Genomic DNA, 26,493 nt, shown 5'->3' on the forward strand with positions numbered 1-26,493 from the left:
GTCCTCTGCCAGTATTTGAAAAAGAGCGGAGTTTTCTGCTGGGGTTCTGGCCACCATTATCTCTCAACCAACAACACCAAAACAGATTAGGTGGTCATTTATCACATTGTTGTCTATGGACACTTGTTGTGCACAAATTGTAGCATTTGTCTACAGAAAAGCAGTGATCACACCTCAAAAATAATTCATTAGCTGTAAAACCTTTTGCGATGCCCTGAAGATGTGAAAGTCACAATATAAATGCAAGTTTCTTCTTGACTACTCTACAAGACTGAATGCCGACAAAACTTTCTTAGAATATATGGGTAGACTCTTACTTCGTTTCCAAGGATACTAGATCCTACAGTTCATGGAAATTTGTTGCCTTTAATATTTTGATTAAGAATCAGTTAACATCCTCCTGTTGTATTTGCAATCAATTTCTTACATATTGTGGGAAAATCACTGTCATAACTACGAGTCTGTCATGGTCAGCTGACCATTTCTGAGTCTATTCTCTTGGCTGAGACATACTTTAGGTATAGTAATTGTGAGTCATCTATTTTTATGAGACTTTGAATTGATTGCAGTTTGATTTTTGGGGAGAGCATGCCCTTCTCTTTCTTTTCAAATTATTTTCACCTTCCCCTTTTCTAGTCTTCCTAGTTCACAACACTCCTTGTATCCAAGGGAACAAATGGGCCACCTGCTTCCAGGCCTCTACTCATACTTATCCTAAATGGCTGTTGGAAGGTGTGTGGTAATGTTCAGCTTACACTGTTCATCCTGAATTTGCTCTATGAAAAATGTTAAGATTGGCAACTGTACAGGATGACCGACTATTTTTCGTCACTATTTTTTGTCACTATGTGTTCCAGTTCCAATATTCTGGCTCATTATTTGACAGCAGTTTGTAGCCTACAATATGAGCTGGTAAATGTTAAAGGCATTGTACATGCATCTCACCTCTATTTCTCCTTCCATTATACTGAGTAGATGCAGAAGATCATCTTTGGAGAGCTCCAGTAACTTCTTTCTTCGCTCACTTTCTTCAAAAGATTTCTGCTGTTTCTTTACAGAGCCTGACACCCCCAATAACTTTTCACCATCATTTTGACGTTGAGTTTTCTTCTTTTTTTTGCTGCCTATAGAAGTGCCTTCCTGATCTTCATGGTTGCTATTTCTGGAGGCACTTCCATGGGATGGAGATTCTCCACTGCTGCGGGACCTCATCCCAACCTATATTGGACAAAACATACAGGGATAAGTGGCTGCAAACTTTATTCAAAGTAGACAATAGTTGCGTCCATTTTCAAAGCCAAGATTTTGAATTAAAAGCAAAGCAAAAGATAATTGTAATTTTCAGAAGTGAAGACTTTGTAATACTTCTGCCAACCTAAATTCCATTTTAGGCCACAAAATACAGCAGTAGCCCACTCAATTAAATGGAATATTTGCTCAGCCATTGCCTACACGTCCTGCAGTGTTTGTGGTATTAGAATGATTTGAAGAAAGGACAATATTTGTTAGCCACTTATTTCTCCTCATCCTCGACACTATTCATTTTCCTTCATTTTGATATGCGCTAGATGGATGTCAGTGGAAACACTCAGCACAACTCTTCCGTTCTCCAGCTCATTTTCTGCTTTGTAATAATTGAATTTTTAGTTTGCTATTTGTACACCACATTTATTCATTTTATGACCAACAAGACACATGCTCATATAAATAATAAAAAGCTGCCATTACTTGCACTGTACCCTACAGAATAATGTCTACAAGCAGCTTAGAAACCGTTAAAGCAAAAGGTTTATTTTTAAAATAATTTTGCGTAAATTGTGTTCAAAGAAGTTACATAAATCTCAGAGCAGCACTTTGCTCTTGTTGTTTATGGTTATCTGAACCCTTTGATTATAACATGCAGGTGACTCATGACCGGTCTATCATATTATATAGAAAATCTAAGTTGGATTTTTCAGTGGATTGCATGTACATATCTATTTATTCATGGGCTAGGTGGTGGGGTGGGAATCAAAGTAACTCTGGGTCACTTTCTACAAACTTATTTACAGGCTTCAAAAGTAGTACTAGGGGGAGTAGGTCCTAAAAGCTGGAGGAATTAAACTGGCATCCATACCTTCCAGTAATGAGATTTAGGCACTTACGGTGAACCAATTTTCGATTAGTTTAATAAAGCAGACGCAACTCAGGGTTAGGAATGGCAACATACAGCAGGATTGTTGCTGTCACTGGCAAATCAGATTATCAAAATTTAACTTAATATCAGTTTATAACAGCTGACCTCTTACTGCAATATAGAATTGCTCGAAGTAAACCTTCAACAGCTTGATGTTGCTGAGAGTGAAGTTTTGTCACCCACAAAAGTATGGAGTGAAACTCCAAAATATCTATTTACAGTAGCACCTCCATTAGCTTGTTCTTTTTTAAAATTTCTTTATTTTTATTTATTTAGAGATACAGCAATGAAACAGGCCCTTTCGGCCCACCGAGTCTGTGCCGACCAACAACCACCCATTTATACTAACCCTACAGTAATCCCATATTCCCTACCACCTATCTACACTAGGGGCAATTTACAACAGCCAATTTACCTATCACCTGCAAGTCTTTGGCTGTGGGAGGAAACCGGAGCACCCGGCGAAAACCTACGCGGTCACAGGGAGAACTTGCAAACTCCGCACAGGCAGTACCCAGAATTGAACCCGGGTCCCTGGAGCTGTGAGGCTGCGGTGCTAACCACTGCGCCACTCATTCCGTGGATGATAGTTCCACGATTCCAGTTGCACAGGAAGCATAATAGTAAATCATTTGGAGAAGGGGGAAGCAGGATGGAAAAGCATGTCCACAGCTTCAAGACACTGGCAGAGAAAACTTGAAATTTTCTATCTTTTTCAATCTCTTTTTCTCTTTTTTAACGTGCAGGACTGCATAAATTATGGAGAACCAAATTCATTGCACCCATTACTTTTTAATTTTACTTTCACTATTTGGATGTTTTTCCCTTTGACTCCACCTATGGTTTGAAGATAAAACTGCATCGAGAGGCTGTTCTTGAATAAAAGTCCCTGGGGATTAAATTGGGTAGTCCCCTGAAAATGGGCTGGGTATAATTGCACATCATTAATGACAATTCAGTGTAATGCAGGCAGCACACAAACTTCGTGCTGCCTGCTCATAATAATGATTTCTGAGCGTAGCCGGTGCTAATCGCACAGCTCATTGGCTTCATGCAACATGCATAGAGATAATATGGTTACTTCCTAGCACTATTAAAGCTAGTTTATTGTTTAAAACTAGTTAGTGTAGTATTTTGAGAATTGCATTGTACATATTGTTCACTTTAGGCTACCATGCACACATGAGCCAGCAGAGGAAGCTGAAAGACAAAGTAAAAGCAAAACAGAATAAAGACTCAATTATGTTCAACAGCTTATTGCTTCTGTCTCAGTCTTTGTCTCATATTTCTTACTAAACTCGGCTAAATCTCACTTCAGTCCCAAGAACATCACAATGGCAACGAGGTAAAAAGAAAATGGATGGTGAAAAACAGGAGACATTGCTTTCCTGTTATGTTATGAAAGTACTTCCATTTTTTAAAATATTTTGTGAGGACTCGTGTTTTAAAATTGTGGAAATGGATTCCTTTGAAGAGATTACATAGATGCTGGACTTTGTTTTTTTTAAAATAAAAGTTCACTGGAAGGACTTTGGGACTTGGTTTAGAAACACACTTACTGGAAGTCATATATCTTCAGCTAAGTAAACAGCAAGAGCCTTGGTGACTAGGGGGAATTGTTTACAGAGAAGTGACATATCAAGGTTTATGGTGATCAAGAGTTAGTTTCATTTTGGATATTGTTTTGAATCATTTGGAGGTCAGCCTGCCACCAACTCATCCTTTTTTCCACCTCTCTGAGAAACCCTGAGAATCTAGTGTGAGCTGAAACCCCTGATGCCACATCTCTCCTGGAAAGCCTGCCAGACTAATCCCCGACGTCGCCTGAAGACAACTGCTCCAAAAGATCCCAGTGACAGCCGTCTATGCATATTTGGGATGCCAGAATAAAGGGACAACTGATATCATCCCATATCTTCTCCTTTTCCTTCAAGAATTAACAAATATTTGGCCAAAGTATTTTTGCCCTTTTTGTAAAGAGATCTCTGCAGAGAAAACTTCTTTATTTTTTCTTTAATCAGTGTGTGTGTGTGTGTGTATGTTGGACTAATCTAAAAGGGAACTTTCATATTTCAATCTGTGTGTTAGCGCTTTGCATCTTTACTGAACAAGTTTTGTTTTATAATAAATTAATAATTTTGCTGTTTATTAAAGAAACCTGGTTGGTGAATTTTATTCTGAAATAAAAAATAGAGTATATAATTGGCCATATCAGTAACTGGGCAAACATTTAAATCTATGTTGTGACCCATGGAGAAGTGGAACAAGAGAAAGACAGTGCACTCCTCCAGCCTCGGACATAACATATAATTGGGGGCTCTGTGCGGGATAACCCAAAGTGAGGTAATAATAATTGAAAAGGGGAAAAGGAAAATTGTATATTAGAGTAAAGTTTACAATACCATAATGGCTTTGTCAGTTGTTACGACCTTTCTGGGGAGGGAGGACTTATCCCTCTGTGATTTGACAAACTTAACCAAGGCTAGGTTAAAATAATTGGCAGAAAAGTTGGAGTTAGAGTTAAAACCAGGAGCTAGGGAAGCAGACATAATTGAGCATTTGAAATTGGAAGATGGAAAAGGCAATACAGATGGTAGTTCAGTTGAATAAGCTGGAATTCAGTTGCAGATGAGGCAGCTTGAACAAGACAAAGAAATGAGAAAATTTGAACTAGAATTTCAAAAGGAAAGAGAAGCGAGGAAGGAGGGAGAAAGGGTGTGAGAAAGGGAATTCAGATTTTAAAATCTGGAACTTAAACAAAAGGGTGGCCTTGACTCCAGTGAAAGTTCTGAGGAGGAAGAATCTGACTTCATCCCAGGACCCAGTGGAGAGCTGTTTAAATTTGTGCAAATGCTTCCAAAGTTTGAGGGAAGAGACAGAGGCATTTTTTATTTCTTTTGAAAAGCTAGCTAAACAGATGAGGTGACCGAAAGAAAGCTGGACACTGTTCACGCAAAGCAGGTTGATTGGCAGAACTCATGATGTTTATGCTATGCTTTTTGAGGCGGCTGCTGCAGATTATGAGATGGCGAAAAGGCTATTCTCACTGCTTATGAGTTAGTCCCTGAAGCATACAGGCAGAAATTTCAGAACCTCTGGAAACAGCCTGGGCAGGCATATATAGAATTTGAGAGGGTAAAGCAAAGTACTTTTGATCATTGGATGCAGGCACTAAAGGTAGAGGCCACGTATGAGACCCTTAGGGAAATAATTCTCCTGGAAGAATTTAAAAATTCACTCCCTCTATTAGTAAGAACTCATGTAGAGAACCAGAAGGTTTCAACAGCCAGACAGGCAGCTGAGATCGCTGATGATTATGAGCTTGTTTACAAGCCCAAACGTTTTGTCCGTCGCCCCCACAAACCCGAGAAAGATAGAAGGTGGGAGGGTGAAAGGAAGGCAAGTAGCCGGGACAAGAAGGGATAGGTGGGAATGCCCCAGGATCTCCTCCTCAGGCCAGAAAGGAAGATAGAGGGTGGAAGGGAGGTCCGAAAGCCTAAGTGTTTCCATTGCCACAATGTGGGACACCTTCGTGCAGAATGCTGGTAGTTGCGGGGTAAACCCATGGGACCTATTGGTGTACTCAAGGCCAATACAGAGAAAGGAGCCCTGACCGAGAGTATGATAAATCAGGCTGTAGCTCTGACTGCAGCTATAAGGCTAAGTACAAAACCGCTGTGAGTGCGGGGGGGCGTGAACAAGATACCTGAGAGTTATGGGGAATTCTTGTCAAAAGGAAAAGTAACTCCTTATCCCTCAAGTGAGGCAGGTAAACCTATAGTTATATTTAGGGGTACATGTATTAAGGAAACCTGGTTGGTGAATTTTATTCTGAAATAAAAATAGAGTACATAATTGGCCATATCGGTAACTGGGTAAATATTTAAATATATGTTGTGACCCGTGGTGAAGTGGAACTAGAGAAAGACAGTGCACTCCTCCAGCCTCGATTGTAACAGGTATGGAAATTTTGGACGGTTTTTGTCTAATTTTACAGACAGCATTTTAAGATGGAGACTGTGTTCGAGTGACACAAAGGAAGCATATACAATGTATTGTGACGGAAATCACACCTGCCAAATGGAAACATATTAATTTTGTCATATGGAATACTGCTTGAGAACTTCTTTTACTGGACACTACAAATGACTTTTTTTTTTAAACCAGCAGAACTGAGCAGCTAAAAAAAAGTCGCACATTTGCATTCTGAGAAGAAAGGGCTGGCTGAGAGACAGAAGGAGATTAACCAGTCTTGCTGGAACAATAGGAATGCTCCCTGATTAGCGAGATTGGTTTTGCCAATAGGGGTAATCAAAAGACATCAACACCACTTTGACTTTGTAAGAGCCAAACTCTACCCCCTACCAAGTATGTCTGAAAGACTCAAATTCCAACACCCCTCCAGGAATTGTGGTTTCAAACAAAGAGAAGGTCACATGACCTGCATTCTGCAGTAAGGCTGAGGTTTTTTGAATTGTGCTGCAGAGTGAACAAAAGACTGCGACTGGACTCGGAGAAAAGTCTCTCTCTCTCTCTCTCTCCCTGTCCAGCAAAATCCCAGGGAAACCATGGCGGCAACTTCTAAACTTCAAGACTGCAGAACTCTACAGATGACCACTAAAAAGACAGACAAAACCTCTCTTTGACCTTCTGGTACCAGAGAAGCAAGCCTTAAAATGTGCACGTGGCCCCAGCAAGGACTCCAAGACTTTAACTTCAATCAAGGACATTACCTTAAGGACATTAAGGACAGTATTGCTGTTCCATTTATTACCAACTCTGCTTCAAAGTCCAAATTCTTTCTTCCCCTCTGTATCTATTTGTATGTGTGTGCGCCTCTCGTATGCTTGTGAGCGTGGATGCGTTGTGTATTTTAGTAATTTTAACCTGTTTAGCGTGATAAGGTTAATAAACTCACATCTTTCTTGTTTAAACCCAAGAAAACCTGTCTGCTTGGTTCATTTGCAAATGTAATTAGAGTGCAGTGAGGTGGTAAGCTAAAATTACTGTGTTTAAAAAGATAAATCCTGTTATGGCCAAACCAGAGAAGGGGTGAGAGGGGAGCCGGAGACCCCTTCCTCACCTGGTTGTAACAGTATACACACACATTGATTTCTCCAAAATAACCATCAAATCAAAAACAAAATACAATCTCGGATCTTTGCAGAGAAGTTTCCTCTGATAAGGAACGCAATCCTGGATCCTTAATCATGCACTCTCACTGCATTGTTGATCAATATACCGTTATCTATGCCCAACCTACCACCTTTTCATGTGCATTCAGAGCCATCACCTGTATCCCCACGTTGGCAAAAGTGGCTGCGATGTTTTGAAGGCGCAATGATAGGTTTCGCAATGACAGATGAGACAAGGAAAAAGGCCTTACTTCTACATTATGAAGGTGAAGAATTAGAAGATATCTTTGAGACACTTGCGCCTGAGCAAAATGACTACAACTCAGCAAAAATGACCTACTCTACACCTAAGGAAAACACCATATATGAACCTATTGTCTTCCAACGCACTAAGCAAGAAGCAAAAGAGACAATTGACCAACATTGCACGCGATTGAGGCAACTAGCAACCAGATGTGACTTTGATGATGCGGAACATGTTGAATGGGAAATCAAAACAAATATAATCAAAGGCTGTCTCTCCAGTCAACTATGCCAAAAAACACTTGAGAAAGACGAAAAGCTGTCAGAGCTGCTGGAGTAGCTCTCAGAGCTACTGAAATTGAGTTTGCTAACAGAAACTATCACACTCCAATTTCAACTCCTGTAAACGTTGTTCATCGCTCATGTGCCAGGAAACTACCTGCAAAGCAACAGCAGCCGTCTTAAAAACAGAGTTGCGACTTATCCAAAGAATATTTTCACCGTGGCAGTGCTTACCCACACCAGAGAGTGTCCTACTACTGGTGAACAGTGTAAAGCCTGTGGAAAACCTAACCACTTTGCTCGTGTTTGTTGCTCATCAGTAAAAGCAACTACTAAGACATATACCAACAGAAGGGTGTTACATATGTGTACCATAAGCACAAAGGCAAGAGAATGTAGCCAATGTAGAGGCAGATGACATGAAAATTGGTGGTGTCGTAAATAGTGAGGAGGAAAGCCTTAGATTACAGGATGATATAGATGGGCTGGTAAAATGGGCAGAGCAGTGGCAAATGGAATTTACTCCTGAGATGTGTGAGTGAGGACTAACAAGGCAAGAGAATATACAATGGATGGTAGGACCCTAGGGAGTACATAAGGTCGGAGGGACTTTGATGTACTAGTCCATAGATCACTGAAGGCAGCAGCACAAGTAGATAAGGTGGTTGGGAAGGCATATGGGATACTTGCCTTTATTAGCTGAGGCATAGAATATAAGAGCAGGGAGGTATGATGAAGTTGAATAAAATGGTAGTTAGGCCACAGCTGGAGTACTGTGTACAGTTCTGGGCACCACACTATAGGAAGGATGTGATTGTACTGGAGAGGGTGCAGAGGAGATTCACCAGGATGTTGCCTGGGCTGGAGCGTTTTAGCTATGTAGATGGTTGTTTTCCTTAGAGCAGAGAAGGCTGAGGGGGGACATGATTGAGGTATACAAAATTATGAGAGGCATTGATAGATCAGATAGGAAGAAACTTTTTGCCTTAGCGAAGGGGTCAATAACCAGGAGGCACAGATTTAAGGTAAGGGGCAGGAGGCTGAGAAGGGATTTGAAGAAATAAATTTTCACCCAGAGGGTGGTTGGAATCTGGAACACACTGCCTGAAGAGGTGGTAGAGGCAGGAACCATCACAACATTTAAGAAGTATTTAGATGAGCACTTGAAACGCCATAGCATACAAGGCTATGGGCAATTGCTGGAAAATGGAATTAGAATAGGTAGGTATTGGATGACTGGCACAGACACAATGGGCCGAAGGGCCTGTTTCTGTGCTCTATGACTCTATGAGATGACCCTGAACATACTTTTGTCCTCTCTCTCAGACACAGCAAACTGCCCTGTGTAACAGTGACCATTGGCTGCTCAGACATAAATGCTCTTAGACACAGGAGCATCTGTCGATGTCATTTGAGACAAAACAGTCAACAAACTTCAGGGTTGCCCCACTCTCTGCAAACCAGGGAATACAAAAATTTTCCCTTACAACAGTGACAAATTGCTGAAAATCCTCAGGACTTTTGAAACACCAATCTCATTCAAAGACACTAGAACAAACGCACCATTCTATGTCATATCTGGAGAATGTAACTTGCTTATCAGTTTCCACACAGCAACAGATCTGCACATGATTGGAGTCACATACACAATTCATTCGCATAGCAACAACATTCTTGAACTGTGTGCTGATTGCTTCACTGGTATCGGAAAACTGAAGGGTGTTACATGTAAGCTGCATGTAGACCCTAATGTGCCCCCAATTGCGCATCAATGGCAACGAATACCATTGAATATCAGGAAACAGAGAAGGTACTTCAACACCTACTCGAGCTTGACATTATTGAGAAAGTTGGGGATGAGCCTACCCCTTGGGTCTCACCCATACAAGTTGTAAAGAAACCCAAGAGTGAGAACCAGTTTAGAATCTGCGTTGATATGCAATCACCAAACCAAGCCATACAATGAGAAAGGCACTTGACACTGACAATTGATGTTATAATAGAGAAAGTGAAAGGCGCTAAACACTTCGCTAAACTTGACTTCAATGCAGGCGGCCATCAAATCGAGCTTGCAGAAGAATCGAGATACCTTACTGTATTCTCTACTCACATCAGACTTTTTCTATACAAGAGTCTCAATTTTGGAGTCAACTCAGCAGCTGAGTATTTCAGCACTTGATTCAATCTGCACTTCAAGGACTTGAAGACACGCTGAACATCAGTGGTGACATTCTCATCTATGGTCACACTGAAAGGGAACTCGAGTCATGCCTACAATGTCTCAGAGAATGTAACCTCACCTTAAACAAAGAGAAGTGCTTGTTTAATGCCTGCAGAATTGAATTCTTCTGTCATGTGTTCAGTGGTGAAGGAGTATCACCAGATCCACGGAAAGCTGAAGCCATTGCAAATGCAACAGGTCCGACAAACATGCAAGAAGTCCAGAGCCTGCTAGGACTTGTCACGTATTGCAGTCATTTCATTCCGGACCTCACTACGCTATCTGCCCCCGGACGCGATCTGACAAAAGAGACCACCAAGTGGGAATGGACTAAATCACACAAACAGGTGGTACACCAGATCAAACAACATTCGTCAGCAAGTTGCACAAATGCCTATTTTGATCCTGAGAAAACCACCCAGCTGATCGTGGATGTAAGCCCGGTTGACCTCGGTGCAGCTCTTGTACAGAAAGAGAGGTAACCCATCAATCGTTGTGATGGCAAACAGATCATTAACATGTGTAGAGCATCGTTATTCGCAGACGGTGAGAGAAACACACTCCATCACATGGGGTATCTTATACAAAAACAGAAAGTTCTGGAAAAGCTCAGCAGGTCAGGCAGCATCTGTGGAGAGAGCAGCAGAGTTAATGTTTCAGGTCAGTGACCTTTCATCAGAACTGTTCTGAACAGGTCTGCCAGACCCGCTGAGTTTTTCCAGCATTTTCTGTTTTTATTTCAGATTTCCAGCATCTGCAGTATTCTGCTTTTATTTTGGGTTATTTTATAATTTCATCTTTATTTACATGGAAGCAAATTTAAAGTAATACCTGATCATAGACCACGAGTGAGCTTGTTCAACAATCCACACAGCAACCCACCCACTCGAATAGAACGTTGGATACTCAGACTACAAGAGTATGAGTTCCATGTTGAGTTTAAGCCAGGCAAGCTTAAGCCAGCGGATTACCTTTCGTGGCATCCATTGCCGACAGTCAGTCCTACTAGTCGTGAGGAAAAGATTTTGGAAAGATGTAAAAGTAACAGGGTTGTAGTGGTGGGTGATTTTAACTTCCCCTATATTGATTGGGACTCACCTAGTGCTAGGGGCTTGAATGGGGCAGAATTTGTAAGGAGCATCCAGGAGAGCTTCTTGAAACAATATGTAGATAGTCCAACTAGGGATGGGGCCATAATGGACTGGTATTGGGGAATGAACCCGGCCAAGTGGTCGAAGTTTCAGTAGGGGAGCATTTCGGGAACAGTGACCATAATTCCATAAGTTTTAAGGTACTTGTGGATAAGGATAAGATTAGTCCTCGGGTGAAGGTGCTAAATTGGGGGAAGGCTAATTATAACAATATTAGGCAGGAACTGAAGAATTTAGATTGGGGGCGGCTGTTTGAGGGTAAATCAACATCTGACATGTGGGAGTCTTTCAAACGTCAGTTGATTAGAATCCAGGACCAGCATGTTCCTGTGAGGAAGAAGGATAAGTTAGGCAGGTTTCGGGAACCTTGAATAACGCGGGATATTGTGAGCCTCATCAAAAAGAAAAAGGAAGCATTCGTAAGGGCTGGAAGGCTAGGAACAGATGAAGCACTTGAGGAATATAAAGACAGTAGGAAGGAACTTAAGCAAGGAGTCAGGAGGGCTAAAAGGGGTCATGAAAAGTCATTGGCAAACAGGATTAAGGAAAATCCCAAGGCTTTTTATACGTATATAAAGAGCAAGAGGGTAACTAGGGAAAGGGTTGGCCCACTCAAGGACAGAGAAGGGAATCTACGTGTGGAGCCAGAGGAAATGGGCGAGGTACTAAATGAGTACTTTTCATCAGTATTTACCAAAGAGAAGGACTTGGTGGACGATGAGCCGAGGGAAGGGAGTGTAGATAGTCTCAGTCATCTCATTATCAAAAAGAAGGAGGTGTTGGGTGTCTTGCAAAGCATTAAGGTAAATAAGTCCCCAGGGCCTGATGGGATCTACCCCAGAATACTGAAGGAAGCAAGGGAAGAAATTGCTGGGGCCTTGACAGAAATCTTTGCATCCTCATTGGCTACAAGTGAGGTCCCAGAGGACTGGCGAATAGCCAATGTTGTTCCTTTGTTTAAGAAGGGTAGCAAGGATAATCCAGGAAATTATAGGCCGGTGAGCCTTACGTCAATGGTAGGGAAATTATTGGAGAGGATTCTTCGGGACAGGATTTACTCCCATTTGGAAACAAACAAGCTTATTAGCGAGAGGCAGGGGCAGCATGGTTTTGTGAAGGGGAGGTCATGTCTCACTAATTTGATTGAGTTTTTTGAGGAAGTGACAAAGATGATCGATGAAGGAAGGACAGTGGATGTTATCTATATGGACTTCAGTAAAACCTTTGACAAGGTCCCTCATGGCAGACTGGTACAAAAGGTGAAGTCACACGGGATCAGAGGTGAGCTGGCAAGATGGATACAGAACTGGCTCAGTCATAGAAGACAGAGGGTAGCAGTGGAAGGGTGCTTTTCTGAATGGAGGGATGTGACTAGTGGTGTTCCACAGGGATCAGTGCTGGGACCTTTGCTGTTTGCAGTATATATAAATGATTTGGAGGAAAATGTAGCTGATCTATTAGTAAGTTTGCGGACGACACAAAGGTTGGTGGAGTTGCGGATAGTGTTGAGGATTGTCAGAGGATACAGTGGAGTTTAATCCGGACAAATGTGAGGTAATGCATTTTGGAAGATCTAATGCAGGTGGGAAGTATACAGTAAATGGCAGAACCCTTAGGAGTTTTGACAGGCAGAGAGATCTGGGCGTACAGGTCCACAGGTCACTGAAAGTGGCAACGCAGGTGGATAAGGTAGTCAAGAAGGCATATGGCATGCTTGCCTTCATCGGTCGGGGCATAGAGTATAAAAATTGGCAAGTCATGCTGCAGCTGTACAGAACCTTAGTTAGGCCAAACTTAGAATATTGCGTGCAATTCTGGTCGCCACACTACCAGAAGGATGTGGAGGCTTTGGATAGGGTACAGTAGAGGTTTACTAGGATGTTGCCAGGTATGGAGGGCATTAGCTATGAGGAGAGGTTAGATAAACTCAGATTGTTTTCACTGGAACGACGGAGGTGGAGAGGCGACATGATAGAGGTTTACAAAGTTATGAGTGGCATGGACAGAGTGGATAGTCAGAAGCTTTTTCCCAGGGTGGAAGAGTCAGTTACTAGGGGACATAGGTTTAAGGTGAGAGGGGCAAAGTTTAGAGGGGATGTGCGAGGCAAGTTCTTTACACAGAGGGTGGTGAGTGCCTGGAACTTGCTGCCGGGGGAGGTGGTGGAAGCAGGTACGATAGCGACGTTTAAGAGGCATCTTGACAAATACATGAATAGGATGGGAATAGAGGGATACGGTCCCTGGAAGTGCAGAAGGTTTTAGTTTAGGCAGGCATCAAGATCGGCGCAGGCTTGGAGGGCCAAATGGCCTGTTCCTGTGCTGTATTGTTCTTTGTTCTTTGTTGTTCTTTGTTGCTGAACAACATCTTAACTACATAAGCCTAAATGCAGTGCCAAAGTTGCTAACACTAGCTGACATCAAAGAAGCAACAAAACAAAATGAGGCTTTGCAATTATGTATGAAGGCTATAGAAGCACGAAACTGGAAAGACATGATCGAGAAAGCGTCAACAAATGAAATCGCTCACACACTACAAGGTCTTCAAAATGTTCGAAATGAGCTCACCGTTACAACCACATCTGATCTCGTATTAAACAACAACTGTATTGTCATTCCACACACATTGAGGGAATGTGTTGTAAATACAGCACACAAAGGACACCAGCGAATAGTCAAGACCAAACAACACCTTAGAGAAAAGGTATGGGTCCCAGGAGTTGACTGCATGGTAGAGCACAAAATCAATCAGTGTTTACCATGTCAAGAAACCACAATGTCAAATCTTCACGATCCTCTCAAGATGTACGAGCTACCTCCAGGACCATGGATTGAAGTTAGCGTTGACTTCACAGATTTGCCCACGGGTGAACACCTGCTTGTTGTTACTGATGACTACAGCAGATTCCCAAGCGTGGAATTAGTTATGTCAACTTCAACGAAAGCCGTCATCCCAAAGCTTGACCAGATCTTCACCTTGTTTGGAATCCCTGAAACGGTAAGAAGTCACAATGGACCCCAATTCAACAGCGATGAGTTCAGGAGATTCACAAACTACTTAGGATTCACTCACAGGAAGATCACACCCCATTGGCCAAAAGCTAATGGAGAAGTTGAGAGATTTATGCAAACCTTGAAAAAAGTGATATGTACAACTACATCTGAGAACAAGTCATGGAAGCAAGAGCTATATCGCTTTCTTCGTAATTACAGAGTGACTCCTCACTCGACTACTGGAAAACCTCCAGCTGCACTCATCTTTGCACATCCTATGTGCACACGTCTTCCTGAGCCACCTTGTGGAGCTAATGATCAACATGTACGCGAACGCGATCGAGAACAGAAGAATCGAATGAAAGTAATGCTGAGCGAAACATGAAACTTAGAGTTAGACTGCTAAATCCAGGAAATAAAGTACTGATGAAACGTGATGGTCAGATTGCAAAGTAAACAACCCCTTATGACATCCAACCATTTGTTGTGACCAACGTAAAAAGATCAACGATCACTCCTAATACTTTATTAAGTATTGAAATCACAAGAAACGCATCATTCTTCAAAGCACTGAAGACACCACTCGAAGGCATTGCATCCAATTCCAACATTGACATCTCAGATGAAGAACATGAGTCAAATGAGACGACATCTGATGTCAGACAATATCCTTCTCGTTAGAGAAAACACCCGATATACTTAAGTCACTATGTTACAAAATGAACTATTTATGTTTAAGTTTATTATTTATACTTTTAGAAACAAAACATTGAAACATGTTATGCCTCTCATTTACTAAGAAGGGGAGGGTTGTAGTGTTTTGCGAATTGTATTGTACATATTGCACTGAATTTTACATCGCTGCCGTCGAGATTGGCAGTGGCTGTAAACTATGGCAGTCTGCACCTGCACTTGTTGCAGAGCTGCCGCGATAGTTAACGTGGCAGCTCATTTAAACGGCAGGGGCGGATGGCCCCCCACCCACCCTGCCTCCCCCCCCCACCGAGGGAACAGGCAATCCGTCCCCAGCAATGGTGCCAGGCGTCACTGCACAAGCCCTGACCCCATTTTTAAAGTGCTTCGAGCCCTACATGACAGTATAAATATTTAAAGGAAAATCAAATTAAACTTTATTTAAAAAAATTAAGTAAATGTTTCCAGACTCTCTTCGAACCCCCAATTAACATACTCTTCATTCCATGCCCTCGCTCCCCCCCCTAAATACTTACCTTGTGTACCTGACCTTTCCCCCCACAACGTTCACAAACTTTTATCTTTAACCCTTCCCACCATCCCCTCCACCAATCATATTAGATTGACCCACTCTCCCACCCGCACTGAAATACTAACCTGCTCCCCCCTCCCCACCAGTGTCCGGCATCGGATCTGCGAACGCAGATCCAAAGGCACGAGTGCCAGCCACCGGCTACAATATCGGAGCAGGACGGGCAGCGGAGCGGGTAAGTATTTAATTATATTATTTTAATAAATTTTTAATAAATTTACATAATTAGATTGGCCTGCCGTTGCTGAGTGGTGGGGGGGACTGCCATGAGGCCTCGCTGCCACTGGTAATATCGGCCCGTGCCTCCCCGGCGTCAAGGTCCTTGGCAGGCCTCTCCCGGAGGCATGCTCCGCCCCCCGCCCCCCGTCCCTGCCACGAACTCCGACGTTGCGGGGGCCTGTAAAATCCAGCCCATTGTTCACTTGAGGCTACCATGCACACATGAGCCAGCAGAGGGAGCTGAAAGAGAAAGTGAAAGCCAAACAGAATAACAAAGACTCCATAATCTTCAACAGCTTGCTGTCTCTGTCTCAGTCGTTGCCTCATATTACTTAATAAATTTGGCTAAACCTCACTCCAGTCCAGAGAACATCACAGTTTGCATCTCATAAAGGAAATGGGATGCACTGTGGCTGCTGAAGGTGCTGAGATCATTGGCAATAGTGTGTGCTGTGCAACAATCAACATTGGTTGACCATGGGAGAGAGCACCAAGGTTTTCTGATGCTGCACTGGAGGTCTTGGTGGAGGAGATGGAAAGGAGAAGTTTAATGACCTCACACGAATGGTCAAGGTCAGTGAACACATTTCCAAATGGCATATCCTACCAACTGTACCACCACTCTCCGAGTGCAGACAAAGTCCCGCCTTCACACTGAGGACATTCTCCGTCTTCACACTGAGGACATTCTCCGTCATGATGTTTGGCACTATCATCATGCTAAATGGGATAGATTTAGAACAGATCTAGCAGCTCAAATCTGGGCATCCATGAGGCACTGTGAGTCATTTGCAGCAGCTGTCAGGCAAACCCCCCCACCCCCCACCCCGCTGCCAAGACTGAGCAAAATTAATGTCGCCACATGAACATTAATTTTAAACTGCTGATGGTGAAGAAAGAACTTGCTTTAAAAAACAATTAGAGACTTTGGCTGGAGAGAGACATTAGCATATCAACAGACAAGTACTTCAAGGGACAAAGGAGCTCTTCCCTGCTCCAATTTAATCCACAATGGACTTTTGATTACCAGACGTTGAAGCATTCCAGGTTAGCTACTAAGATGGCCGAATACACAAACAGACATGGTCAGACCGGTTTGGTCACATGACTGACTGACTGTTGGAGTTCTTTGAATTTGAGCTTCCAGCAGGGATTTTGAAATCAGAAAGCTGTTTTCTCCTGGACTGAGAAAACCTCTCTCCTGTCTGCTCTCATCTCGCTCTCACCAGTTTCGGAAGCCATTGAAGACATATGAACCCAAACAGCGAGAAAGGTCTCCTACAGTGAACAAGGTTTAAGAAGCATACAGTGCCCAACAAAAAGTAAGCTGTCTACAATCAAGGACTCTACGGCGAGCTGGAAACACAGAAACAGTAACAAGAAACACCCTTCAGAGACTGCCTCAAACCTCTCCATTTTATTTTTCTTCTGCTCTTTTCTGACCCTATTTGCAAGTGCGTATCATGTGTGCATGCTACCATGGAGCGTTGTATATCCATAGGTGTTAACCGTATTAGAGTTTAAGTTTAAGGTTTCATAAATTCCACTTTTCTTCTTTAAACCTAAAGAAAACCTGGTGTGTTCATTTCTTTGCCTTATAATTGGAAAGCTGTGAACAAGGATTCACAAAGGGGGATCTCAAAACACAGTGTGTTTAAAATTAAACCCTGTTACAATAAGACCAAATGAAGATAGTAGAAGACCCCGAGACACCTTTCTCACCTGGTCGTAACACAGCAAAATGGTATACCATCATAATCTGCAACCTCATGGCCCAGCATATCTGCTACTCTACCATTACTATCAAGCCAGGGGACAAACCCTAGTTCAATAAACAATATCGAAGACCATGCCAGGAGCAACACCAGGCATACCTAAAAATGAGGTGCCAACTTGGTGAAGTTACAACACAGGACTATGTGCATGCTAGACAGTGAAGCAGCTTGCCATACACAGAGCTAATTGATCACACAAGCAATGGATCAGAGCAAAGCTCTGCAGTCCTGCCAAATCAAATCATGAATGGTGGTGGACAATAAAACATTAATGGAGGAGGAAGCTCCACAAACGTCCGCATTATCAATGATGCCAGAGACCACTGTGTCAGTGCAAAAGACAATTGTGAAGCATTCGCAACTATGTTCAATCTGAAGTGCCGAGTGGATGGTGCATTTCGGCCTCCTCGAGGTCACAGCTTCAAATATGTCAGGCTCCTGCCCATTCGATTTACTCCAGGTAGTATCAAGAAACAGCTGAGCGCACTGGATACACTAAAGGCTATGGGCCCTGACAATACTCTGGTTGTAGTGCTGAAGACTTGTGAAGCTGAAGACTTGTGCTCCAGAGCTAGCCGTGCCTCTAGCCAAGCTGTTCCAGTACAGCTATAACACAGGCATCTGCCCAACAATGTGAAATATTGCCCAGGTGTGTCCTGTCCACAAAAAGCAGGACAATTCAATCTGGCCAATTACCGTCCAATCAGCCTACTCTCAATCATCAACAAAGTGATGGGAGTGTCATTGACAGTGATACCAAGTGGCAACAACTTGCTCACTGATGCTCAGTTTGGGTTCCATTAGGACTACTCGGTTCCAGACCTCAGTTGAGACTGACTGCCCTTGACATCGAGGCAGCATTTGACCAAGTGTGGCATCAAGGAGCACTAGGAAAATTGAACTCAATGAGAATCAGTGGGGTGGGGGGGGGGGGGGGGGGGGAGGGGCGGAACGCTCCACTGGTTGTAATCATACCTAGCACAAAGGAAGATGGTTGTGGTTGTTGGAGGTCAATCATCTCAGCCCCAGGACATCACTGCAAGAATTCCTCAGGGTAGTGTCCTAGGCCCAATCATCTTCAACTGCTTCATCAATGACCTACACTATGGCATAATATCAGAAGTGGGGGTGTTCACTGATGATTGCACTGTGTTCAGCTCCATTCTCAACTGCTCGGAAACTGAAGCAGTCCATGCCCACATGCCCAGAACTGGACCACATTCAGGCGTGGGTAGATAAGTGTCAAGTAATATTTGTGTCACAAAAGTGCCTGGCAATGACAATCTCCAACAAGAGAGTCTAGCCACCTTCCCTTGACATTCAATGACATTTTTTTTCTTTTTTTTTTCTTTGGCCTCCTTGTCTCGAGAGATAATGGGTAAGCACCTGGAGGTGGTCAGTGGTTTGTGAAGCAGCGCCTGGAGTGGCTATAAAGGCCAATTCTAGAGTGACAGACTCTTCCACAGGTGCTGCATAAAAAATTGGTTGTCGGGGTTGTTACACAGTTGGCTCTCCCCTTGCGCCTCTGTCTTTTTTCCTGTCAACTGCTAAGTCTCTTCGACTCGCCACACTTTAGCCCCACCTTTATGGCTGTCCGCCAGCTCTGCCGATCGCTGGCAACTGACTCCCACGACTTGTGATCAATGTCACAGGATTTCATGTCGCGTTTGCAGACGTCTTTAAAGTGGAGACATGGACGGCCGGTGGGTCTGATACCAGTGACAAGCTCGCTGTACAATGTGTCCTTGGGGATCCTGCCACCTTCCATGCGGCTCACATGGCCAAGCCATCTCAAGCGCCGCTGGCTCAGTAGGGTGTATATGCTGGGGATGTTGGCCACCTCGAGGACTTCTGTGTTGGAGATACGGTCCTGCCACCTGATGCCAAGGAATCTCCGGAGGCAGCGAAGATGGAATGAATTGAGACGTCGCTCTTGGCTGACATACGTTGTCCAGCCCTCACTGCCGTAGAGCAAGGTACTGAGGACACAGGCTTGATACATTCGGACTTTTGTGTTCCGTGTCAGTGTGCCATTTTCCCACACTCTCTTGGCCAGTCTGGACATAGCAGCGGACGCCTTTCCCATGCGCTTGTTGATTTCTGCATCGAGAGACAGGTTACTGGTGATAGCTGAGCCTAGATAGGTGAACTCTTGAACCACGTCCAGAGCGTGGTCGTCACAATTGATGGATGGAGCATTTCTGACGTCCTGTCCCATGATGTACGTTTTCTTGAGGCTCATGGTTAGGCCAAATCTGTTGCAGGCAGCCGCAATCCTGTCGATGAGTCTCTGCAGACACTCTTCAGTGTGAGATGTTAATGCAGCATCGTCAGCAAAGAGGAGTTCCCTGATGAGGACTTTCCATACTTTGCTCTTCACTCTAAGACGGGCAAGGTTAAACAACCTGCCACCTGATCTTGTGTGGAGGAAAATTCGTTCTTCTGAAGACTTGAACGCATGTGAGAGCAGCAGGGAGAAGAAGATCCCAAACAGTGTAGGTGCAAGAACACAGCCCTGTTTCACGCCACTCAGGGTAGGAAAGGGGTCTGATGAGGCGCCGCTATGCTGAATTGTGCCTTTCATATTGTCATGGAATGAGGTGATGATACTTAGTAGCTTTTGTGGACATCCGATCTTTTCTAGTAGTCTGAAGAGACCACGTCTGCTGACGAGGTCAAAGGCTTTGGTTAGATCAATGAAAGCAACGTAGAGGGGCATCTGTTGTTCACGGAATTTCTCCTGCAGCTGGCGAAGGGAGAACAGCATGTCAATGGTGGATCTCTCTGCTCGAAAGCCACACTGTGCCTCAGGGTAGACACGCTCAGCCAGCTTCTGGAGCCTGTTTAAAGCGACTCGAGCAAAGACTTGACATTACCATCACTGAATCTCCCACCATCAACCAGAAACTTAATTGGAATAGCCACATTAATATTGTGGCTCCTAGAATAGGTCAGAGGCTGGGTATTCTGCGGCCAGTAACTCACCTCCTGGCTTCTCAAAACCTCTCTACTATCTACAAGGCACAGGCCAGGAATGTGATGGAATACTCTCCACTTGCTTGAATTAGTGCAGCTCCAACAACACTCAAGAAACTCAACACCGTCCAGGTCAAAGCAGCCCGCTTGATCACCTCCCCATCCACCATCTTAAACTTTCACTCTTTCCATCACTGGTGCACAGCGGCAGCAGTGTGTACCATTTACAAGATGCACTGCAGCAACTCGGCAAGGCTTTTTCGACAGCACCTTTCAAACCAGTGATCACTACCACCTAGAAGAACAAGGTCAGCCTGGGAACACACCACCCTGTCTTGGATATATATCCCTGTTCCTTCACTATTGGTGGGTCAAAATTCTAAAACTCCCTACCTCACAGCACTGTGCTGTACCTCCACCACACGGATTGCAGCATTTCAAGAAGGCAGCTCACCACCACCTTCTCAAAGGCAATTAACTAAATGCTGGCCTTTCCAGCAACGTCCACATCCCATGAATGAACAAAAAATGAGCTAATGCGCAACTCACCACACCCGCTATCAACTCACCTACCTACAATCTCTATCAATCGGAACTCATACCTAACAATCATAGCTCCACATTGCCCTGATGCACTTAGCACTGTTGTAAACCTCACACCCACATCCCACAACTTGCACACACTGCCAGCTATTCAACAATGATAACCACATAACTGAAACATATTGCACAACAGTCAATGGCATGCATCCCTCTCTTGCAGCAGAAGGAGGTGCGCAGCCAGAGCAAGCAGGAACTAACCGGAATGTGAGAGGCATGCCTGCATATTGTAATCCCCATGAAAGAAACGAGGCTGGCCATTATGGGAAGGGCCAATACTGAAGCTGTAGCCACTGGCATGACTGTATCCTGCTCACTTCCACCTCACCAAACAATCTCTTCTGACTTACAAACTGCAGATGTTGTATGCATGTATTTCTTATTTTCCTCGCTCCTCTCAGCATAATCTTTACCCTTTCAGATACTAAGAACTGCAACCTGACCACGCAGTGGAGAAATAGCAAGAAGAGAGTGTTCACGAAGATACTTTGATGGAAACCACACCTGCCAAATGGAAACATATTAATTTCATCACATGGAACACTTTTTGAACTGTTACTGGACCTTGAACATAACTTGTTTAAAAAAGACCACAGAGCAGTGGCTGAAGCCATGGCTGCACATTTGCATTCTGAGAGACAGTTGCCTGGAGAGACAATGGGAGTGCTCCCTGATTCAGTTTAGCTAGATGGGTTTGTCAATAGTGATGATCAAAAGACATTGAGAGCCAACATTCCACCCCCCTCCCCCACTGAGTGTGTTTAGTAAGCGTTGAAGAATCAACAATCCTCATAGGCAATGCTGTCTCAAGCAAAGAGCTAGTCACATGACTAATCTGCTGGCCACCCTGGGAATTGATTGAATTGTGCATCACAGTAAAGTTTTTTGGCAGACTGCAATTTTGAAGAGCAAAGAGAAACAAGGTCTCTCTCTCTCTCTCTCTCTCAGGCAAAGTTCCAGGGACCCATGGAAGTAACTTAAGCCTCAAGGCAGAAGACCCCTGCAGCCTTCTGGTCCCAGTAAAATAAGTTTGAAAGTGTGCACTGGGCCCCAACGAGAACTGCAAGACTTAACTTCAATCAAAGACTTTACATCCAATCCAAAACCAGTGACTGAATTCCATCTATGACTTCAAACCTTCCCCCTTTAATTCTTTCTCCTCCTCTGTATCTATTTGCGGGTGTGTTTATTGCGTATGCATGCTAGCGTGGTCGGGTCGCGTATTTTTAATAGTTTTAACAGAGCTAGAGTTTTAAGGTTAATAAACTTATACCTTTCTTGTTTAAGCCTGAGAAAGCCTGTTTGATTCCTTTCCAATTACATTTAGAGAGCAGTGAGCAAGGACTCACTGAGGAGAAGCTAAAAACACTGTGTTTTAAAGTTAAACCCTGTTACGGCCAAACCAGGAAAAGGGCAAGAGGGGAGTCCGAGACACCTTCCTCACCTGGTCGTGAGGATGATCTGACACCTATGTTATCCTTGCCCTCTGCCCTGACTGCAGTATCTCACCACATGCAGATCCCGCCTCTATGCCATCCTCTAAAATACGCATAGTGTCAGTAACTGAGCTGATGACTGCGCATGTGAAATCAAGTGACAACATGCTGTTACGACCAGGTGAGGAAGGTGTCTCGGACTCCCCTCTTGCCCTTTTCCTGGTTTGGCCGTAACAGCATGTTGTCACTTGATTTCACATGCGCAGTCATCAGCTCAGTTACTGACACTATGCGTATTTTAGAGGATGGCATAGAGGCGGGATCTGCATGTGGTGAGATACTGCAGTCAGGGCAGAGGGCAAGGATAACGTAGGTGTCAGATCATCGAAGTGAAAGGTCACACATGAATTCTGCTAAAGAGGACTGATATGACGATTTCGATGAGCCAGGCTACAGAAAAAGGCTGATGAAAGGTCAAGACCTGAAATGTTAACTCCGTTTTGCTCTCCACAGCTGCTGCCAGATCTGCCAAGTATTTCCAGCATTGTCTGTCTTTATTTCAGATTTCCAGCATCCACAGTATTTTGCTTTTGCACAGAAACAGGCTAATGGGTGTACATACCAAAATGCTTGGTACATTGGGAAGCCTGCCAGAAACTCTGCATACAATGTCAAGGAATGCAGATAAGTTCTGTACTAACTTGACACAGGACTTTACGCAGAACTTGGAGCCCATCCTTTCAAGCATGGATTTGGTGGCCAACTCAATCAACACACTTGTGGAGCCACCATGATGCAGCATCTGATGGCTGTGTCTTAGCTTACATTGCAGCACAAGCAGCAACCACCCAACATCTGGGTGCTGCAGTGGGAACTCAGACTGCTGCTATTCTGGCTCTGGATTTCTGCCCTTCCCATAATGGCCAGCACCATCTTCTTCATAAGGTTAGAACACACAGATGTGCCTCTCCTCCTCTAGTTAGTTCCTGCTGCCTCGGTTTGTGTGCCACCTTCTCCTGCAAGAGAGAGGGAAGCGTGTCAGTTGGGGCTTCCCAGCCAGCCCAGACTGCTGCCGCCCATGCAGAGATGATGCCGTCTGAAGCCATGCCTTCTAAGCCCAGAGATGCTCTTGGTCATCCTCCAAAGCCATCTGCAGTCTCTTCCAATAAAAGCCTTCCACCAGCCACAATGCAGCATTGACATAGCACTGCATGGGATGTTCTACTGTAGAAAGCAAGGTGTCAAAGGATCGGACTGAAGCCTAATCTTTACACACTTATAAGCTTTTACTTGTGGAGGCACATATTACAAACATGCACCTTCAAACCCAACAACCAGAGTTTCAGTCTGCTCCTATATATAGGAGCACAAGTCAATGCCCACGACCTGAATACGATTAGATGCTCAATTAATATACAATTAACATAGGAGCACGGGGACAGGCAAATGCACACAGAAGACAGGCACTAAGGGAATGCAAAAGGGTGATTAGTTTAAGTTTGTATGCAATATGACATGATTTCACATAAATTTGGTTTGGAATATGTATTTTGTGTTGGCTGTTATTTTTGCATTGTGGCTCAGAAGAGGATCTGATGGTCAGTAACAGAGGGAAGGGAAGGTGTGTGGTACTGTTGGTGAATAGGGAATTGGAGTTGAGGTTACTGATATCACCCATGAATTGGTTCTTCATGTACATCCCGGGGGAAAGCAGGGTGCAAAGGTTGCCTCTTCCACTTCCTCTTCCACTTCCACCACCTTCTCTCTCTCCTCCTCCTCCCCACCATGCTCCTGCTCCTCAGCTTCTCACTTGATGGATGGTGGTAAGGGCTGTTTCCTCATGATGGCCAGGCCATGCAGCATACCACCACGAATCCAGAGCCACTCAGCCGAGTGCTGAAGGGCTCCTCCAGAGTGGTCCAGGCTGAGGAATGGTTGCTTCAGCATGCTCATGGTCTTTTCTATCAGATTGCTTGTAGCAGCATGGTTCTCATTGTATGAATACTTCCCATGTGTGTGTGAGTTGTGAACCGGAGTCATGCGCCATGTTGTCAGTGGATAGCTCTTGTGTCCCAGGAGCCATCCTTTGGCTGGCTATGGTCATTGAAATACAGCTGGAAAGCAGAGTGCCCCAGAAAGAATGCATCGTGACTGATGCCAGGACATTGGGCATTGACCTAAATGATGCGCTAACTATCATCACACACCAGCTGCATATTGAAGGAGTGAAATTCATTTCCCTCCAGGTACAAGCTGATTTGACATGCACCACCCGCAAAGCAACATGCTTGCAGTAAATGGCACCCTGCACCATGGGGAAGCCTACAATCCTTGCAATGCCTTCTGCTCAATCCACCTGCTTCTCTCTGGTAAGAGACAGCAAAAGGAAATGATTACTCTTTGATTAGAGAGCCTCAGTGACTTCTGCCATGCAACAGTGCACTGCAAACTGTGAGATGCTGGTAATATCTCCAGCACCAGCTTGGAAGGAGCCAGATACATTAAAGTTCATAGCCATGGTCAGCTTCACTGCCATTGGCAATACTGTCCTTGCCCTGCTCTGAGATGGTATCGTGGCTGTAGCTGTTGGCTGATTTCAGTGACAACTTCCTTCGTGAAGTGCAGATGTCTCAAATACTGGCCGATGCTGAGGTTCATATTGGAGAATTGTTCCCTGAGCACCTTGGGTGGATATGGTCGCCTGCTGAGAGCCTTTCTCCCCCTCCTCCATCTTCTAGTAGCTGGTCCTGCTTCTCATGGCCTCTGCTCATTCTCCCAGGTATGTTCAATCCCAATAGCAGGTTCTGCTAGTGCACCCATTTCTGGGAGCAACTGCTTTATGTACAAGCCATGAGGTCAGCAAAAAGTACACACCACTCCCTGTAGACCTCTGAAAATTGAAACAACAATGGGAGGCACCAACAATGTGTAGAATTACAGCAACAGACAGAAGAAGTCAACCAGCAACTAACGTATAAATAGTTGATGATAGCACGGGTGGGGGTCCTTCTTGCTGCTTAACATCATGTTCAGTGGTGCAAGGTAAGAGGTGTAGACTACAGCATGGAGATCCAAAATGGTAGCGTTGGCATCCAATCAGCGATGCACACTGATTGGCGTCATGATCTGCCTGCTCTGTATACTTCCAGTGATCATCAAGTGCACATATGCACTCATCCCTTTATCAATATGGCGTCCAGTGCACTTTGCATCAGGAGTGTGTGCATCTGCGCTACAGATGCCATTTGGAACACTCTGGGGCCTCGTTGAGCCCAAAAACGGGCACCAGCGAAACAAATTTTGTGCCCTATTTACAGTTAAAGGGTTGAAGCTATTTCCAGCAGCTGAAAACGTAAACTGATGGAGATGATAAATTAATGGATGCAGCTCTTCTACTCCAGAAAGCCAGTTGGTGAAGGATGATACTGGAGCCAATCTTTACTCAGTCTCATATTTATTTCCAGAGTAAAATATTACAAGCATATACCTCCTAACTCAACTAGAAACATAGAAAATAGGAGCCATTTGGCCCTTTGAGTCTGCTGTGCCATTCATTATGATCATGGCTGATCATCCAACTCAGTAACCTGTTCCCGCTTTCGCCCCATACCCTTTGATCCCTTTAGACCCAAGAGCTATATCTAACTCCTTCTTGAAAACACACAATGTTTTGGCCTCAGCTGCTTTCTGTGGTAGCAAATTCCACAGGCTCACCACTCTCTGGGTGAAGAAATTTCTCCTCATCTCAGTCCTGAAAGGTTTACCCCGTATCCTTAGACTATGACCCCTGGTTCTGGACTCCCCCATTATCGGGAACATCCTTCCTGCATCTACCCTGTCAAGTCCTGTTAGAATTTTATAGGTTTCTATGAAATCCCCCCTCCTCTTCTGAACTCCAGCGAATATAATCCTAACTGACTCAATCTCTCCTCATACGTCAGTCCCGCCATCCCAGGAATCAGTCTGGTAAACCTTCGCTGCACTCCCTCTATAGCAAGAACAT

General features: G+C 44.1%; 1 protein-coding gene across 3 annotated transcripts in view; it reads right to left on the reverse strand.

Annotated features, from left to right (window-relative positions):
- Positions 1-26,493, reverse strand: part of LOC137376333 (filamin-A-interacting protein 1-like) — a 412,771-nt gene that overhangs the window by 292,713 nt on the left and 93,565 nt on the right. For all 3 annotated transcript variants that reach the window (XM_068044658.1, XM_068044659.1, XM_068044657.1), the window contains exon 2: positions 946-1,218. In XM_068044658.1, coding sequence (XP_067900759.1) covers positions 946-1,212 — 267 coding nt within the window. In that variant the 5' untranslated portion in view covers positions 1,213-1,218. The remainder of the gene's footprint in view (positions 1-945; positions 1,219-26,493) is intronic.

The sequence above is a fragment of the Heterodontus francisci genome, chromosome 13 (genome assembly GCF_036365525.1).
Source record: "Heterodontus francisci isolate sHetFra1 chromosome 13, sHetFra1.hap1, whole genome shotgun sequence".
Lineage (NCBI taxonomy): Eukaryota > Metazoa > Chordata > Chondrichthyes > Heterodontiformes > Heterodontidae > Heterodontus > Heterodontus francisci.